General features: G+C 34.1%; 1 protein-coding gene across 2 annotated transcripts; it reads right to left on the bottom strand.

Moving 5' to 3' along the window:
- Nucleotides 1–2,193: 2,193 nt before the first annotated feature.
- On the bottom strand, nucleotides 2,194–20,351 carry LOC124355188 (putative hydroxypyruvate isomerase). Of its 2 annotated transcripts, none has more exons than XM_046806194.1 (2): nucleotides 20,236–20,351; nucleotides 2,194–3,308 (listed from the first exon to the last, which is right to left on the bottom strand). In XM_046806194.1, the coding sequence occupies exon 2, from the start codon at nucleotides 3,288–3,290 to the stop codon at nucleotides 2,502–2,504; it is 789 nt and encodes a 262-aa protein (XP_046662150.1). In that variant the 5' UTR covers nucleotides 3,291–3,308; nucleotides 20,236–20,351; the 3' UTR covers nucleotides 2,194–2,501. The 2 variants fall into 2 exon arrangements, with proteins under 2 accessions (XP_046662150.1, XP_046662149.1); XM_046806193.1 differs by lacking the exon at nucleotides 20,236–20,351 and adding an exon at nucleotides 7,150–7,297.
- Nucleotides 20,352–20,507: the final 156 nt, after the last annotated feature.

Below are 20,507 nucleotides of genomic sequence, written 5' to 3' on the forward strand. Positions count from 1 at the left end.
AAAATGACATGGAATATAATAAAACAAAAGTCTGACTCATATGTAGCTACAACAGTTTTCAAAAAGTACCACCTTCCTGATAGGTTAAACAATTTATTTTGTCAGCTTACCAAGGAATAATAGCTCAAATACCTCTCAAATGTGATTGTATGGATATCTTGAAAAAATTAAACTCTTTCAGAAGAATTGCCTCTAAAATTTAAATGGAATATTAAAGATGCTAGTGGGATCGTGAATATAGTTGGTAAACTTAAGAATTCTTAGAGTGAAGATATATATAGGTGTTCTAATTAAAACATTTTTCTAATAATTGCTGGTATCATATAACCTTTTACTTATTGAACTCATTTAATGCTAGATAAGGGTCATTTACCAAACAGTCTGAAGTCATTAAGGGTGACTCCTATTTTCTAAAAAAGGAGAGAGGAGCTTACCCAAAAACTACCGTCTTATTGCAATTGTGGAAATTTTTAGTACAGTTGTTGAATTCTGTTTGCTAACTCAGTTATTTGGTTATTTTGTTGATAAAAACTTGTATTATTTTCATTTGGGTTTAGGCCTAAACTTTCTGCTGAAATACGTTAGTAATAGGAAGTAATTTAATAGATCTAAGCAAGGATTTTGACAATGTTGACCACAGTATGTTGTGAAAAAGTTAGAAAATTGTAGTATTAGGGGCAAGGAGTATTAGCACAATTATTTAAAACTTACCTTTCCAATAGAAAGTAGATAGTAAAAGTTAATACAACTGAATCTGGTTATCTTAATATTACTACAGGGGTTCCCCAAGGCTCTGTTATGGGACCCTTTTTGTTTCTATTTTATCTTAATGTACCATCTCTTGTCTATATTATATGGAGACGATACCACTATGATTAGTACAGGTGTTGACATTCCTAATGTTACGGCACAACTAATGTCCTTAGAACTAGCAAAACACTGGTACCCTGCAAACAAACTATTAATTAAAGATGATGAAGCAGAAAATATAATATTTACTTTAAGAGCTCAAATAGATAATAAGAAAGAATGCTTACTTAAACCTGTAAAATTATTGGGATTTATTCTTGATACTAAACTAAATTGGAGTGCTCATGTTGACATTTGTAAAAAGCCGTCAAGGGTGATATTTCTGCTAAGAAAAAGCTTAAGTTTTGTGTAAACGTATTACACGTATATTGACATATGATTTATTCCATAGCCATATGTGTTATGGTGTTCGTCTTTGGGGAAATTCAAGTGCTGCAGTCTTTTTGGCAAAAAAGGCTATTAGAATAGTTGTTGGACCATCTACACGGTCATCTTGTAGACATTCTTTTGCTAGGTTCCAAATTTTGACTCTGGCCTGTATTTATATTTTTCAAAATTAAGTCTATGTAAAAGGAAACCTAAACAAATTTGATACTACAGTATTCTTCATGACACTATAAAATGTAAAAGAATGTTATTATTCCTAATATCAGACTTGAGAAATTTCATAAGTCACAAATACCAGCAGCAACTCAAGCTATGTGACAAGCTCTCCTGTACTTTAAAAGCTTTGCTAATAAAAAAAGTTCAAAAAAATATAATTCAACTAGTTAAAAAGAATTTAACGCTCAGTTGCTGTACATTACTATGGATGTATTAGGGTCAATGCAGTATTGAGCAGATTATTTAAGAGTTGGATATTTCAGGTAGATATAATCAGATTTTCATATCTTCGTATGATACAGAAGATAGAAAACATTGCATTTTGTTTTTTTGTATTTGTAAAAAACTTTGTAAGTTTATAGTTAGGTGTAAGAGACGACTTAATAGTCCTAACCTCACCAATTGAATATGATTTTCTTTTTGTTCAATAAAGACATCTTTCATTTCATTTCAAGTTCTATTAAACTTAATGTATCAATAAAAATTCTATTTTCGTAAAGATTTTGATTCTTTACTGTTTTTAAAAAGTAAAATGGAACAATTTTGTTTGGTAAAATTATAAGTATCTATCCTAATTAAGTACACCAAGTTTAAACATTTTGTCGCAATCCATTTAATAATAAAAATTACTTGTATATGTTGTGTGCCAAAATGGAGGATTTATCCATAGTAGCAACTACAATGATTCATTTTACAACTGGTATTATATAAATAGAATAATACTCATTTAATTAGATATTTTCCGCATTATGGACAACATGGATATTATATTTTAAATACTAGAGTGCTTAATTTTTTTTATTTAATAGTTTTTATATTAGTACAAAATATAAAATGTGTTAGTTATCAATAATATAATAAAATAACAATAATATTGTCAATAGACATTACAATGACATCACCGCACTATAATTCTATGTGGAAATGTGTAATTTAATTATCTTATCTAAAAAAGCTACATTTATCACAGTAATAAACCTGTACACCCATGTTGTAACTACTCTTCAAAATAAATGAGTGGTATATTCTTACTATTAAAAAATGTCCCTGCACCTATACTAATTATTTATTTTAATGTTTTCTTTTTATTATAAAGTGTAACCCATTGCTTGAATCCACTTCAGACCAGTGTTTGTATCTGAGGCAGGTTTATACTCCAGTCCAATCCAGCCATCATAGCCAAGAGACTCCAACAATGAAAATGTACTCTTGAAGTCTATTTCTCCCTGGGTGTCAGGTTCATTTCTATTTGGAGCTTGTGCCACTTGAACGTGACCAATGTAAGGAAAAGCTTCCTTAATGCTGCTTGACAAGTCAAGTTTCATCATTTGAAAGTGAAACAGATCAGCCATAAGTCTGATATGAGGACTGTTAACTTTCTTTACGACATCCAAACCTTTCCTAAAGTTGTTCATGTAGTACCCTGGTAACGATATTCCATTAATCGGTTCTATAATCCCGACCATATTTTCTTCCTGCAAGATCGATGCCGCCAAACGAAGATTTTCCTCGTAAACTTTATCATTCTCATCATTAGGATTTTGCACCTTTCCACTCATTATGTGAACCAATCGACAGTCCAGTGCCTTACAGTAAGTAATTGCCTCTTGTAGGCCATTCCTGAACTTCTCTTGTTGGCCAGGGATTGCAGCAAAGCCCAACTCACCCTTGTTTGCATCTCCTGGATTGACATTGAGAAGGATCTGTTGTACTCCAGCCTCTCTCTTGGCTTTCACCACATCTTCGACAGGAGTGCTGTACACAAAACCACCTTCCACAGCTTGGAAACCACTCTGCCTGGCCAGGCTGTAACGTTCCAGTATTGAACTTGTCTCTTGGAACATAAATGAAAGATTTGGACAAAACTTGAGTAACATTTTTCTATTCTTGAGAATCTGCAAAAAAAATTATTTAATTACACAGTGTGAAAAAGAATGCTCAGTAAAATAAAAAGCTTAAGTGACATACATTGACCGAGTTATTAAAAAAAAAACACTTTACTGGATGAATTCTAGCCAATCTTGGCATCTGAAGATTTTTCAGATTAACTGTTAAGAACTCAAACTAATTTTAAAACAACGCACTCTAGAAAGTGTTAACTTATAACATGAAAATACACTACAAAAATTACTACTGAAAGAGCTGAATAAACATTTATTTGATTAATCCTTTGAAGTACAGGACAAAATATTTGTGTTAGAAAAATGGTGATTTTCAAAAGTTTCTTTTCAAATTCGATATTATTCAACAGTTACAATCTTAACGGATTTGTGTATAAATGTTTGGAATAGATTCCTTTATAAGAAAAGCATTATAGCAATAATCTTGGTAAGTAACAAAAAATGTATTTCACAAAAACTAAAATATGTTTACCAGCCCAAGAGATATACTAGAGCTATCCAGAAATTATATTACATTTTGTTCTGTCCCCGCTAAAAGCGGCCAATTTGATGTATCCATTCAGTGGCTATTCAGCTGTGTTAGTGAGAATTTCCTTGTTGTTTTACAATAGCAGTTTAAAATCCCACGAGTTGTGAAGTGCGGTTGGTAATTCAGTTTTTGTTGGCGAAGTACAATGAACTAATCGATATTTATCACCAACTCTGTGAAGTTTATGGGAATGATTTGATTAGCGAAGGTGGGTTACGTCAGTGGTGCATTAAAAATGGCCGAATTAATGTGCATGATGACGAACAAAGTGGATAGTCAAGCATTTTGACCGATGAAATTATCTCTAAAGTCGATGAGAAGTTTAAAGAACACCGGTGATTCACAATAACAGAACTTCACTTAGTTTCCCTCAAATTTCAATATATTGTACCAACCTCTCTACCCAAGGGCATAGTTAGAATACACTGCGTACCAATTGCTTCCAGGTAGAGTGGTTTGCTCAAATTGTAGATGATTAAGACATTAGCCTAGGTTACATGTATTTATTAAAAATGAAGAACACAGCAGTGTAACACTTAATTAATTTTTAATGTTTTGAAGGATAAACGTTTCTGACAGCTTGTGACGCAAATAATGAATGTTCATCACGTTTGTACTTGTGGCCATTACTTAAATAGGGCAGAGTACGATAAGTGGACTTGGGTTTTTTATATTGATTAGTATAATCATCAGTATAGTATTTGTAAATTGAATACGAGATTTAACTATCAATATCAATGGAACTATAGCCATACTATCAATGATGTTTGAAATTTAAATAATTAATTTAATATGCACAGTGAAAATCTCAAAAATAACAAAGTAACCTTAAAGATCAAACAAAAGTAGAATAAACTCATAAATAATTTTTAAAATTATAACAAACATTTAGAGCAGAAAACACAGAAATTTACAAAACTATTTAATATGTTCTCTCCTTGATAGCAATAGTTAACCGCTTTCAAGAAGTGGCTGAAAGCATCATTTCCAGAAAAACGTACGTTTCTTCTGTACAAATACCACGTAGATAATCTGCAAGCAGTCAGCTGGTATGCTAATTTTTTAACTTTGTTTCACAGCTCTCAACAAGCTTTAAAGTGTCTTGAGTATTAGCACCAGTTGCCAGGTCTAGTTTTCACTACGGTAGGGGGTAAAAAATGTACAAAACCACTTTCATTCAACCCAAAATATATCTTCCATAAGACTTGTTGTTGACTTGGTTGTTCAAATAATGGGATTTTCAGCACTAGACCAATGTGTTTTACCATCTTTTAATACAATTTCATTAAGTTTTCTAAAAATCACTAACGTATTAAATTTGACAAAATCATTTATTAAAAAAGTCAAATATTACATTTATTGTCTGAAAACGTTTTTACAGATTATATAAGTTATATTGTTGAACTGAATTAATCAGTATCAGTTGGTTATATTGATGATTATAATTGAGTAATGTCATTTGTCAATATCGATATTAAAATCCGGGTCCGTTGCCTTACAAATAGTTTTACTTTGTTTGAATTAATTTTAAACAATATTTTTATTCAATACATTTTTAGATGTTACAAATAATTATTGCCATCTATGGGTAGACTTTAATAAGCGGCCTACATTCATTATTCGATTACTGTTAAAGAACAATTTGATAAACTATCCAACTTCGATATCTAAAAATCATATACAATAAGAGCTATAAATAACCGTAACAAGAAGAATCTCGTACATTACAATTTTAAAAACCAATTTAACAATTAAAGTCTACCCATTGATAGCAATAATTATTTGTAAATAACTACAATTAAAATGTTTTTTATCCCATAGTTTAGGTCTTTCTACTTGATAATAAGGTTCCTTGATTGAATTTTGGTGGTGAACACTTTACTGCAGCCTAAATGGAGAGAAGTTTGTTAAGACAATTGGGTAGGGTACGATAAACGGACCCGGTTTTTTATATCGAAGAATATAATCATCGATACCTAATATTCGCATCTCGAATCCTAGACTATCAATTGATATAAAAGTATCTATAGTCCTAAATAACAATCATAATGTTTTAAATTAAAATATGAGTATATAGGAAAACTCATAAATAATAAAGAAATTACATAAATAATAAACAAACCAGTTAACGAGATCGATCAAATAGGAAATCATATAAATAATTATTCGTGTTGGTTATGTCATAATTATTGAATTTTTTATAATTACACACATGTAATTATATATTAAAACGTGTATGTATAATAATTATTATTATTGTTTTATATACAATATATATATATATATATATATATATATATATATATAAAACAATAATAATAATATATATATATATAAAACAATAATAATAATTTTATATATATATATATATATATATACACACGTAATCACATATATAATAATAATAATTCGATTACTATTTGAAAGTGTTTACAGCTGTTGATATAGATTAAGTTAATTGTTCAAAATAATGGGTAGGGTACACTAAGCGGACCCGTTTTTTTATATCGAAATTGGCAAACGATATTACTCAATCATAACTCCCAGCGATATAATCAATCGATACTAATTAATTATTTTGAACAATTAAATTAAATGATCTATATCAACAGTTGTAAACACTTTCAAATAATACACGTAAGGTATATTTCAATTTTACATAAGTAACATTTGATTATTAAGAATGCCAGTCAATTTTAGAAAACTACACAACATTGCTTTGAAAGATGATAAGACATGTTTTTCGTGGCTTCAACATGTAGGACTCGTACCGAAAAACCCATTATGTGAAATTTGTGGGAAAGAAACAAATGTAATTGTGAGAGGAGCAAATATGGTCTTCAGTTTTCCTAATTTTGGTTATAATAATTTGTTTGATCACTGTTAATATTAAATTCACATTTTAATTTAAAACCATATGATTGTTATTGAGGACTATAGATACTTTTATATTGATTGATAGTCTAGGATTTGAGATGCGAATATTAGGTATCGAAGACTACATTCTTCGATATATAAAACCAGGTCCGCTTATCGTACCCTACCCAAAATAATTAATCAGTATCAACTGATTATATCCATGGTTATGATTAAGTAATATCATTTGCCAATTTCGATATAAAAAATTGGGTCCGCTTATCGAACCCTACCCAGACAACTACTGGCTCAACTTATTAATGTTAAATACTCAAGCCATGAGAATAAAGCTGTAATGTTTAGGTTATATCACAAAATAAACATTAGCATTATTTCACAACTTAAGTAATTGGTGCTTTAACTAATGTTATTTAACTATAATTAACCTACACTTTACACAGAAGACCTGACCAATTTCACTCCACTTTATGTAGACATTATCTTAGTAATCTGTCTCGCTCGTATTGATATTATATTATTTATTCAGTCTACACTCTACAGTTGTCTACCATGCCATAACCTTGTATTTTGACATTTGATTTTTTCACGAGCTCCTCCCGTTTGTGTTCAATGGGGTGATCGTGACAGGCGGAGAGAAAAAGTGGGGATGGAGGGGCCCCTCCTGCCAACTAGAGATAGCCCGCGTATTAGAATAGTGGAATAAGCAGTCCGCGCGTTCTCGCTCTGTACTCCTCTGAATTTAATAGAGCCTGGTGGTGTAATATGTATATGTATGTATATGTATAAATGTAATATATATATTACATTTTCAAAGCTGGATGCTGCAGGATGCAGCGCAATTAAATTTATTTCATTGAACCGTGATTTTACAACGTAATTAATGGCAGGCAATTACTCTTGTCTACATACAAATAAACCAATACAACGGAGTATCGAAATACCAAAAAAGACGTAAGGAAGTCTAATGTAACAAAGTAACTTCGTTACATTCAGTGGCGTAGCTATAAAACATTGGAGGGTGGATTAAACATCCAGGAGGATTAAAAAGAGCCCTACTTAGCATAGTAGTTAAAGAATTTATCTTCAGGGTCTCCAAACACAAAATCAACAATTATGTTGAGTTTTTTAATTGCATCTTTCGTATTAAAATGTAAACCAATAAAAATTGTTTCGTAACATTATATTTTTGGTTCATTGCATTTTCCAACTGCCTTAATCAAATAAATATAATTTGTAGGTTATATTTAAGTCAGGTAGTTGTCATTGATTTTGTCATATTTCTATAATTATGTTTTTGGTTAAGTAATTATTAATTTATTTACTACAAATTAAGGACTCCACATTATAATATGTTGCTTTTGTCCTATTAATTTGAATATATTCCAATATCACAAAAAGATAACTGGATATGGTTATAATTTATATTTATGGCATTTTATGTATACTACTGAATTAGCTTTAGACTTTGAAAATTATATAATGTGTTTTTTATTCAAATTTGTTTTATTAAAGCTTAGTTTAAATGGGTAGATTTATCGTATTTGAATTTATTTGTTAATTTCATTTGCTTGAGTGTTGTTTTCTTTTGTTTTTCTAAGAAAGTTGGAGCCTCTACACAGGCAGTTCCTTGCCTTTTGAGGTCCTATTTTGTTTTCTTGAATTTTGTTTATTAATGTACCCTAGCTGTATTAAAATAAAAAAAGACATGTTCATATTTCTTTAATAAAAAGTAACATTGTTTTATTTTTATTCTCATGTCAATTGTGTCTACAACTAAGGAGCAATGTTTGTGTTTGTGCTTAAGGTATAAATGATGTTTATATAATTTTACTATTGTACATATTTTCAAGAAAATAAATAATTTTTCTATTCTATTCTAGATTATGACATTTTATTCGTTGTGCACCATCTCACATTTTGTAAAGTATCTTTGGAGTTATAAAGAAAGTTCAATATTAATATAATTAATTCGATATAATTTCTATGTTTTGCAGATATGTTCGGATATAAAACGACTCATTAATTCGGATATAAAACGACTCATTAATTCGGATATAAAACGACTCATTAATTCGTAAGATAATAGAAATCAGAACCGTTCCGAACTGAGGTCGCTATCAGCCGCATGTACAGGGTTTGTCAGGAATGTTCGGGATTTATCGGTACTGCTCGGCTCTGCCCCCACTCTTTCTCTCCGCCTGTCACGATCACCCCAATGAACACAAACGGGAGGAGCTCGTTATTTTTTCGACTTCTAGTGAATAGATGCAATAAATTTTTTCCACATGTAATGAATATATGCAGGTTTTGGGGTTTTCCATGGTGCCTCATTGTTATTTATTTTGTGATTGCTTTGTAATTGTAATTAATGTTATAGATACATTTTGCATACAAAATCAGCCTATTCCGATCGGTTCATGGTACCACTTACAGAAAGTTTTTGCATAGAATATGTCTTCCAGAACCCACTATAAAGTATAATATCTTAATAATATTATAAATGCGAAAGTGCCTTTGTTTGTTTTGCTTTCACGCATAAACTATTCAACCGATTGTACAAGAATTTTTCATGGACATTAGGGTGGAGTGAAAAAAATCAATAATGTTTTTTCGGAAACGGGTACCTTTCAATGACTGTGTATGAGGCCCAATAACAATTCTGTAAAATATTTAATTTTTATCATGCCATCAGTCTGCGCATTTGGTATAAAATTTTAAAACTTTTGAACATTTTTAGATTTTTAAATATTTTTTATTTAGGATAAGATACGAAAAAATCGCAGGTGGGTGGTTGTCAAATGGTTGAAATTGGTCTAAAATACTCACGTGATTTTTTTCATACATTTTTTGAAAGGTTGTCAGTCTGCGCATTAGGCATTAAATTTGTGGAAATTCCCGAAAACGTTCATTTTTCGATGTTTTTTCTAACAATTATTAATTGCCTTCAATGCCATAAAATTATTTTCTCGTTTCTTTCGTAATCATGTTTATATTGTGCAACTCTTCGCTAGCTCATATGGAACTACCCAGGACTCACTACAAGGAGGTGGTTGCACTTCGAGTCCCACCCGTGCCCTCCCTTCCACCCAACCATGAGGACACGTCTTTACATTCACAACATCAGTCTTTAACAGTTAAATTGTTTCTTTGTGTTAAAGATTGGCCTGATATTCCTATCAAACATTCTTGTCTTTATTAGGCTTTCTCTTTTCTTGTTATCATAGACCAATTTAGAAGCGGCAGTTACCTCTTTTACGGCTCTTTCAACCGCTTGAGTATGTGATGGAAGCTCAAAAAGAGTGCATTCGGAAATCATATTTACATTCTTGGTTTCCAGTAACCTTTGTAAATCCTGATTCGTAAGATAGCGTGTAAGAGGTGGTTCTGTAACTTCTAGATCACTCCAAACAATCATGTCGATATATTCAGATGCTCCAAAAATTATTTTTGGAATCTCAAATCTCCTTATTTGCTTATTGGCTAGTTGTCTAGATCGAGCGTTGATTATACGTCTTAAAGCTAGTTTCTTTATATGCTCTCTGTCATCAGTCAACATGGATAAGAGCATGTTTTCAGGGTGAGCAAAGTACCCATTGTCTTGAATGCATTTGAATACAATCGTTTTATTTTCTTCAGAGAGATAAGAGCAATTATCTACGGTATGCCACAAGTTTTTAGCTCCATTGATAACTTTTGGATTGCACTTGATCCGGAACCAGCTAGGAGCATACACTTTTACGATGAAAGTTGCGAGCTCAATTAAAGTTTGACTAGGATTAGTCGTAGCAACATACAACCTTAAGATCCTGTTTGCTGTAGTAAACCATCTCGCGTGGGAAAGCTTTCCTGGACTTTTGTTTTCTAGTTCTTGGGATATTTCCCCACTAGAAACTGCCTGGCATATATCGTAAAGATATTGTTGGTCGGTACTTAAATTGTTTTCATCTCCACGATCGACTTTATCAGCTACAAACTCGATGGGTTCAAACTGAACTGATTTCAAAGAATGGCAAGTTGGTAGACTTTGCCCAACAGGTCCAACAAATCCTTTCGGTCCACTAGTTGGACCATCTAGCTTTTCCATTAAATGCCGTAACGGAAGTTCATTTGAATGCAATTGGCAAATAACCCACTGCAGTGGTCTACCAAGTTTTTCTTCAAGGATTCGAATTACACCGTTGTATTTTCCTGTGTTTGTATTGCATCCATCACAACCAATGCAAACTATTTCGGACATTGTTAGATTGTTGTCAGGAAAGTACTCGAAGATAGAGTTCGCAATGTCGATGGCTTTCCCTGATGAAGGCACTGTAAATCCAATGAACCGCGATCGAGGCTCCTCTATAAGAGAAATGTGATCCTCTTTAACAGTTGTTCTGTGCATTTTGCCATCTTCTGTTTGGTGTATATGAAGAGTCTCGTCGATTCTTCCGTCAAAATACAGGGCTTGTATGTTAAAGGAATCAATGCTTAGCTCTTTCTTGACAACATCATGGCGTGCTTTGATTCTCTCGCGTCTCACTTTACTCCTATCAATAACGACCTCTTTTGTAACATTGTCCAAAGAATTAGTAGACTGAACGTCGTGTAAAAGAGCAGATGCCAGTGCTGCTGCTGCTCGATCAGGTACGCCATACCTATCACATACACGAGAAAACGATGGTATTTTCAGCCTTGTTTGGTTATTTACAGTAGTTGTAGATGAGGAAGGGCCGGGAACTGGTTCTTCTAGAAGAACATCCAACTCTCCTGAAACGGAAACTACATCTTGAAGGGGGGTACTCATACTCAAGTCTAAGGAGTTCTCATTCTCGCCAGTGAAGCTATTGTCATTTCCGTCACAACGTTTTTCACGCAATCTTTCTTCTTCTGCCGTTTTTCTGGCAATTCTTTTTTTATTTGCCAATGTCACTTTGGTATCAACACATCCAATTGCCATTTTTCGTACACTTCTTTGATCTGTCAAAAATTCACGTTCAAGAATTGGGACCTTTTTATCGGGATTGCATGTACACAGTTGAAAATCTTTACATTTGCACGCACTCACATCAAACAAACTCTCACTGCGATTCTTGAAGGCTGCTATTTTTTTTTTTTTTTCAAAACTGTCTTTGCCTTTGTCGCGACTGTAAGATTTGTTGAGGGTCTGAAGTAAATCTACTTCTTTTCTTAGTAAGTCAGTCATAGTTTTAGCAGTTACACACGGAATAGAAGCTTTTTCCCACATAAAAACTAATTTGTCTACAACGATCTTGGATACTTCTAAAAAAGAAGGGTTTTTCCCATTTTACTTTGCCTTTTCAGTTTCCCAAACATAAGTGTAAAATTTTAAAACATCTAGACGGCTAGGAAGGACAGACTCACCCATATCCTGCCCACTACTTATAATAGGATGCGGTATAGTCTTCTCACGAGTTCTTGGTGAAGCCATAGCGGAGTTATAAGTATCACAGATAACACACAACACTGTCACACCACCAACAAATTAAACTGATTTGAATTACGGACTCAACAAACATAACGCACCACTTGCCAGTATCGATGCCGAAGCACGACTAAAGTGGAAAAGGAGAGGGGGGGATTCAAGTCGCGACTTGTCTGTACCGTCAACGTCAAAACTACAGTCAGCGCTACCACCTCACTCGTTCCGCACAGCGGCCGTCAGAAATGTTGACACATGCTTCTTAAAACTTTTATTGAGCTTCATGAATGAGTTTTTTAATATGAGGTTGCGAAGATATTCACAGTATACAATTGATTACAAAAGAAATAAGAAAAGTAATTGTTAAACGAAAAACGCAAAAATCTGATATTTCGGGGATTGTTAATGCCTAATGCGCAGACTAACACCCTATCCATAAACCTTTGAAAAAAATTACGTGGATATTTTACCCTCTTTGGAATTAATTGGCAACTACCCAACTGCAATTTTTTTTATTTTTATACAAAATAAAAAAATATTTAAAAATCGAAAAAATTTGAAAAAATTGAAAACTTTATACCAAATGCGCAGACTGAAGATGATATGATAAAAATTAAATATTTCACAGAATTGCTATTGGGCCTCATACACAATCATTGAAAGGTACCCGTTTCCGAAAAAAAATTATTGATTTTTTTCACTCCACCCTAATGGACATTCTTATATTCCCTGGAATGAATATAGGCCTATTCTGAATTCTTATTTCGACAATCCCTCTAGGCTACGCCCCATTATCTTCATATTGTGTCCCATTAGTCTTATATATAGTGCAAACAATAACTGTTCCAAAACAGGCCGAAACTTGGTACAACATGTATCATAAATTTCTCGACTAAATGTTTTGGCCAGTTTGTTAAGCACCTCGTTTCAATATGGCGACCGTTTAAAGTTTTAAAATTTACAACCCCTTTATTTATTAACGCTGAAAACACTGTTTTCTGGGATACTTATAACATTTACAAAATATTATAATGGACATCTTTGCTATCTGAATCCCATTAGTTTGACGTGTAAATCCTATTAGAATAAAGTAATAATATTTTAGTTGTCACAAAATCTGCATATTTCGTCCCAATGAACCTGAAGGACTATCGTTGTAGTTAGACCAATTTAAGTTATATTACTTCTGGATTAAAGTCAGTGGCGGTTTTTCCATTTGAGCACGTGAGCCCCCTAGGGTAAAAATATAATTAAAATACTTTTTTATTGAATCCACAACATAAATAACATTCAGTTAATACGGAGTAAACGAATGATTAACAACAATGACGCGTTAAACGCGAAGCGAATCGAGCAGAGACGCGCGGACAGTGCAGGTGCGGTGAGCTGCCTGGCATCTAGGCGGGGATTGGCGAGGGGCATGCGGGGGAAGCGGTGGGAGGAGGGTCTCATATAACAGCGTGGGTGCACGAGCCAGTAGTGCGACGGCTAGTCGCAGCTGATGTACACATAACCTCGTTTCGTTGCGTCTCCGCTGTGTGAATGTCGTAATGACCGCTGTTTGTGAATATTGTGTCTCTTTTGTGTTGTGTTTTGTTACAGAGATTTGTATGTGAGTGTTTTGTAATATTTTATTATTCATTTGATTATTATGGCAGTGACAGTAACTGAACTTAAAGAACTTAGGTTTTCTAACTTATCTCTCGAAAGAAAGGTTGAAATTAAAGTAAGTGGAAAACCGACCCCCCAACTTAACATTGTTCACATAACCAAAGGTAAGAATAGAGACTTTAAGAGGGAATTCAATCAAAACGTATATACCAGAACCCCGTGGATTTGTGGATGTGAACAAAGCAATAGATTTTATTGCTTCCCCTGTTTACTTTTTTCGAAGCAAACTGGTGAATCTAACTGGGTAAAATATGGGGTTGCTGATCTTTCCCATTTGCAATCAAAAATCAGAAAACATGAATGTTCTCAGTCACACTTAAACTCAGTTTTGGAATTTAATATTTTGGGTAAGTTAGACATTCGACAGCAGCTAGACTGTGCTTACAGGGAAAATATTAAAAAGCACAACAAACAGGTTACTAAACATCGTTATGTGCTTTCCAAACTAATTGATTGTATTAATTTTTGTGGGGCGTTTGAGTTAGCACTCAGAGGCCATCGTGAGCAAGATGATTCTTCAAATCCTGGCGTTTTTAGGGGACTAGTAAATTTCTCAGCAGAATTTGATGCTTCATTGAAAGAACATCTGGACAATGCAACAGTGTTTAAAGGTACATCTAAAAGTATCCAAAACGAATTGCTTGATTGCATGCTTGCCGTTTGCCAGGACAACATAAAACAAGAGATAAAAACTACTAGGTTTTTATCGTTGATCGCTGATGAAACTACTGACATTTCATCAACATTTCAATTAGTCATAGTTTTACGCTATGTCTTGCCTGATGGCCAACCTGTAGAACGATTTTGGCAGTTTGTTCAACCCACTGGTCACGATGCTGACTCAATAGCTAGATGTATTAAAAGTGCAATACAAAGTGTTGTAGACGATCCAAGCAAACTTATATCACAAAGCTATGATGGCGCTAGTGTAATGAGTGGACATCATGCAGGGGTACAGACTCTTGTTAAGCAAATGTATCCCCACGCATTTTATGTTCATTGCTATGCACACCAACTGAATTTGGTAGTTGGACAGGCTACAAGCCAAAACCAACAAGTGAGAATTTTTTTTCAAATTTGGGTGATTTGACCAACTTCTTTAGCAATTCTCCACAAAGAGTTGCAGTTTTAGACACAATAGTTGGCAGAAGAATCCCTCGTGCTTCCGCAACTAGATGGAACTTCAAGGGCCGTACAGTCAACACTGTGTATGAATACAGAGAAGATTTAATTGCTTGCATGGAGGAAATAGAGGCCTCATCACATCAAGCAATCACTATCACCAAAGCAGGGGCAATCATACGTATGTTACAGGATCCCAACTTTATATTTTGGCTCGCAGTGTTCCATAAAATCATGCCCCATGTTGACATTTTGTATAATCAACTACAGCTTACATACACCGATGCTGTGCGAACAAAGAAAAATGTCGAAACATTTATTGAATGCGTCGAAAAAGAAAGGCAAAACATGGATAGTGTCAAAATTGATGTTGATCAACTACCTATGCCTGTGAAAAGAACTCGACGTGATGAAAATATTCATGTGACGAGGACAATTGCCGCAAAAGAGGTGTGTGATGTTATTTCCAATCAAATAAAAGAGAGATACTCTTTTTTGACACACAATTCAGCGGTTTCTCTGTTTGATTCAAAAAAGTTCACGCACTATGAGAAAACGTTTCCCATTCAACTTTTGGAAGAAACAGTGCAGGTGTACTCATTTTTAGACAAAGAACGATTGAAAACAGAACTTTCAGTGATCTACAAACGAAAAGATTTTCAAGCCATGAACGGGACTGTGCCGTTGTTACAGTTCGTTATTGAGAATGGCTTACAGACTTCATTTTCAGAAACTCACAAACTTTTGACCATTGTTTCTGCCATCCCTATGACTACTGCGGAGGCGGAACGGTGCTTTTCGACCTTAAAACGCATCTAGACATTTTTGAGAAGTACCATGGGGCAAGAAAGACTAACAGCATTGGCTATGTTGTCTGTGGAAAAGGGTATGATCAGGAGTATACCTAATTTTAATGAGCGTGTAATCGATGTTTTTGCTAGGCAAAAAGAAAGAAGGATGGACTTCAACTTTAAAAACTGTACATGAACTAATCATCTTACAAAGAGTGTTTTTGGAGAAAAACTGTGTATAAAATGCTGAACTATGATTTCATGAAACATTTAGTTAATTTTCAATTAGCCTATTTAACCTATTTTCAAAGTTATTTATAAACTTAAATTTTTCTTTGTATCAATAAAAATAAGATTGTATTCACATTCTCTTTCTTTTATTTGCATTTTCGTAAACATTTTGTTAGCCAAATAAACCAATAAATCAGTTATATTTACTAATTACTTTCTGGGCTATAAGCAATTATTAAAATGCAAGTAGTCAAATATCGTTGCAAATTTTAAGGAGTTTCTTTTTACAAATTATTCATTCCACAGCACGAAATAACTCACAGTCTTGTACACCTTTTACAAACAAATCAATTTGGTGTTATAAAGAGCCTAAAAGGACTGAAATATTTTGTTTACTATTATATTGAGACGATAACTATGTTGGCGACGTAAGTTAATTATCTAATCCTAATGTTATTTTCTTGTGTGCACCCCCGTGACCACTTATCAGGAGCCGCCATTGATTAAAGTTTGATTAGGTCTGGTTAATTGTGTTAAATAGAATATCATTTTTTGTTTTGGGATTAGCCATACATGTATCAAAGGATGATTGTATATGACTAATTAAGCCATACACTATCCAACTTGGTTAGTCGTGTCATTCAACTTGGTCAGATGGCGGATCAGGTTGAACTGGAACTAATATTGTGTGTCGGGTGAACTGCACTGCACCGAATTGGCCAAACCTATGGTACGACGAATCTGATCTTATCTTATTATGTTTGCTTGAAGTTGAGAGTAAAAATGTTCGGTTAGTTATTCTACATGTACTTTCGAACATTTTGGGCCGCACAAGGCCCCAACATGGTACGCAATATGTTAGTAAACCTAGTATATTTTGAAGGTTAATTATATGACACATTTTAGTAACTAATCATCAAACGTGATGAAGTTACTTCGTATTTATGTTAGATTTTTCATACAAGCTTAGACATTTAGCTTAACCTGTATTGTTATCTTCATAGTAGGCTAAAATGAAAAGAGCTTTCTACTGTGTTTTCTTGATTATATTACTGATTAATTATGGGATGGATAGAGTATATATTTCATACACTAGGCAGGGTGTTGTCCGCTGTGGAAAAAATAATTTGAAAAGCTTTCCAAAATAAGGGCTGGACAATTTAGACATATTCAAAAACCTCAGTGTTGATAATACGAGGCGTGTTCAGAAAGTAAGTAGGCTACCGTACAGTTAAAAAAAAACAAGTAAAACAATTTTTCAACACAATTTTATTTATACATGAAAGCCTAAACCTTTAACTATTGTTCGACATAGTTTCCACCGATTCAAAAACTTGTTGTAGCGGGTGATCAATTTGTCTATACCCTCTTTGTAGAAGGTTTCCGCCAACGAATGTAGCCACGACTCCACGGCAGTTTTCACTTCATCGTCGATTTCAAAGCGTTGGCCACCTAGCTCACGCTTCATGTGCAGGAACAAGTGGTAGTCAGACAGTGCCAAGTTTGGGTTGTAGGGCGGGTCATCGAACTGCTCCCAACGAAATTTTCGAACCGATGTTTGAGTGTCACCAGTGGTATAGGGCTGAGCATTGTCATGGAGCAACGTACACAATTCCGTTACTGAGCATTCCTCTCCGTTGATTTTGAATTGCCCGCCTTAGTTTTCTTAAGGTTTCGCATTACCTTCCCGCATTAATTATTTGACCTCATGGGAGAAAATCAATCAGCAAAACACCTTTCCGATCCCAGAAAGTCAGTGCAAATGATTTTTTTTTGTGCAGACAATGTCGTCTTGAATTTTTGTTTCTTCGGGGATAGCGTTATCGCCTCTCCATTTACTGCTGTTTGGATTCCGGTGTGACATGACGGACCCAAGTTTCATCACCTGTCCCATTTTGTTTAAAAATGCATCACCATCATCACTGTACCGTGTGAAAAAGTCAAAGCACTTCCGAGTCTCTTGGTTTTGTGCACATCATTGAGCATTTTGGGAACCCATTGGAAACACAGCTTGCGATAATCTAAGCGGTCTGTAACAATTTCGTACAATAGAGTGCGTGAAAATTTGTCGGAAACCGTCAGATATCCTTGTCATAGTGAAACGTCTGTTCTCTTGGATTTTTCGTTAACTGCCCTTACCATCTAGATCATCGATGACGAGATTAGGCCGACAGCTTCGATTCTCATCATGCACATCTGTTCGACCATCATTGAACATTTTAACCCACTTTCTCACCATTCCTTCACTCATCACGTCTTCCCTGTAAACATTTCGAAGATGACGATAAATTTCAGCCGGTTTCACATTCCTTGCGTTCAAAAATCTTATTAAAGAACGAATCTCACGATCGGCGAGATCACTAATTGTCTTAAATATTTAAACGTTGAGACAACGTAGGACTAAAATGGCATGAATCTATCTCGCCAGTGAACAAGGACGACTAGTGCGCATGCGCGGACATAGTACTAGAAGTTTGCAGAATGTGACGTACTTCAGATTATCCCTTGTGAGTCTGTATTGTAAAACTGTTGCAAGCTTCTTAACGCTAATTTCACTAACATTACGTATGCTTGTTAATAGTTGTGCAGACCTTACTCTCCAGATTATGCAGCTATCATGCTAATTCCATGGAAGATTTCTTTCCAAAAGGGTGCAAATATAGTGACATAACATTATCTACTCCTCCATGAATGTTCACTTCTGACTTTCTTATAGATGAACTTACATATATCAGCAAAAACTGGTATGTCACTTTCATCTGGGCAACTCTACGAATCTCTAGAAGTGACACATCACTATCTTCAAATGATAAAATATAGTTGAAAAGGGTAGATCAATAAATTCAGTAGTGTCTGAAATCACACATCACTATCTTCAAATGATAAAATATAGTTGAAAAGGGTAGATCAATAAATTCAGTAGTGTCTGAAATATAATTGCAATATAACAATCAAATAATTGCAGAGGATGACTGTTGGAGTGGGTGGACTGCCCCTTAGTGTTACAGGCTGGTGCTGGTGTAAACATGAGGGACAAGATGGTTATTTTTCTCACTCAAACAAATCTGTACAAGAATTAACTTTTACTATGCCAGTTCAACCATGCACTGTTTCTATATTTATTTGATCAAACATTAAGTTAATTCTGAGCCATTATTGGGTCAACTTCAATTTCTTTCATATTTTTTTGTATCCTCAGAAAGTAAGAAAGATGAAAATGTCAGAATGCCATTATAGAGATTGCCAAGTGACAAGCAGGTTGAGTCCATGTGGTATCACTGCCATACAGTTCACTTTCCATGTCTTGTGCATGATGGCGGGTTTATAATACACATGGATATAAATGTCAATAAATTTATCCATGCCACATTTAAATTAATAGGTGCAATACCCATCACGATTAAAGCGCCAACACGATCCAAGCTTGAATTTAGGCACCATCTCGGGGTATGTTATATCTTTCTGCCAGCAGGGTGGGATGGGGCCATAAATCATACTACTGTTGGACAGGATCATTACCTACTTCATTATGCCAAATTATTCGTCATCTGGCAGCGGGAATGACCCCATGCTGACAGAAGATGAAAATCATCTTTTCAGTTAATATCTAAAAATCAAACTCAGACCACATGAGCACCGCACACGATTCAGCCCATGAACAATGTACATCATATTGCTAACAACGTTAACGTCTTTCCTACACTTAATTTTCATGTTTAAACATGAAAGTAACTGAAGTTGACACAATAATTGATCCGAATTACCAAAACTAAATAATTTTGTTATCTTCCTCTAGTACTGAACTGAAATTGAGCTTTTACTTAAGAGAACCAGTCTTTTTAAACACTAGCTGACAGGACTAAATGTGAAAGCCACTCAGTTACAATACACTACTTTAAAAGGATGCAAGACACCAAATTAAGGTATTTTTCCGTCACAGGTCTATGGTACCAGACCTTTCAGGCATATCTTACCTGGTAGTAGCCAAGAACTCCCAAATTAGGAAACAACTACGCAAAACCACATGGCGTATATTAATTGGTCAATTCAAAAGTATAATGTACAGGTACTGCCTCCAGACGACTTCTTTCAGAATTGATAACATTACTGATTACTCATATAAAAAAAATCAAGGTTATGTAAATCACTCTTAACTTATGGTTTATACAAATTTTGTCTAAAAAATTACTGTTATACAAAAGAAAATTACTTATCTTCTAAGTTTTAATTTGTCCAGTGTGCATAAAACTAAATTTTAATTTTCTGAAGTTTACTTACTCAGTTATAACCACCCAAAACACAATTTTCAGAACAGCCAGAGATGAGCAGTAACTAGAGAAATAAATGAGCCATATTTATTACAATTGGACTGGGCGTTATAACCTTATCACTTTGTTAAGTCAAGGTTTTATAAGATAATGATTGCATTATTACTGTAATACTATCAGTTCAGTTTATTTACATGTTGATAATTCTTACCTTAATCACTTTTTGCTTATAACACTTTACTGCTTGTCCATATCAAACAACCAGCGCATTGAAATAGCCAT

This window comes from Homalodisca vitripennis, chromosome 2, assembly GCF_021130785.1.
Source record: "Homalodisca vitripennis isolate AUS2020 chromosome 2, UT_GWSS_2.1, whole genome shotgun sequence".
Classification (NCBI taxonomy): Eukaryota; Metazoa; Arthropoda; class Insecta; order Hemiptera; family Cicadellidae; genus Homalodisca; species Homalodisca vitripennis.

Excerpts from the sequence above, each read along its gene's own strand:
- LOC124355188 (XM_046806194.1), bottom strand. The coding sequence starts at position 3,290 with ATGTTACTCAAGTTTTGTCCAAATCTTTCATTTATGTTCCAAGAGACA.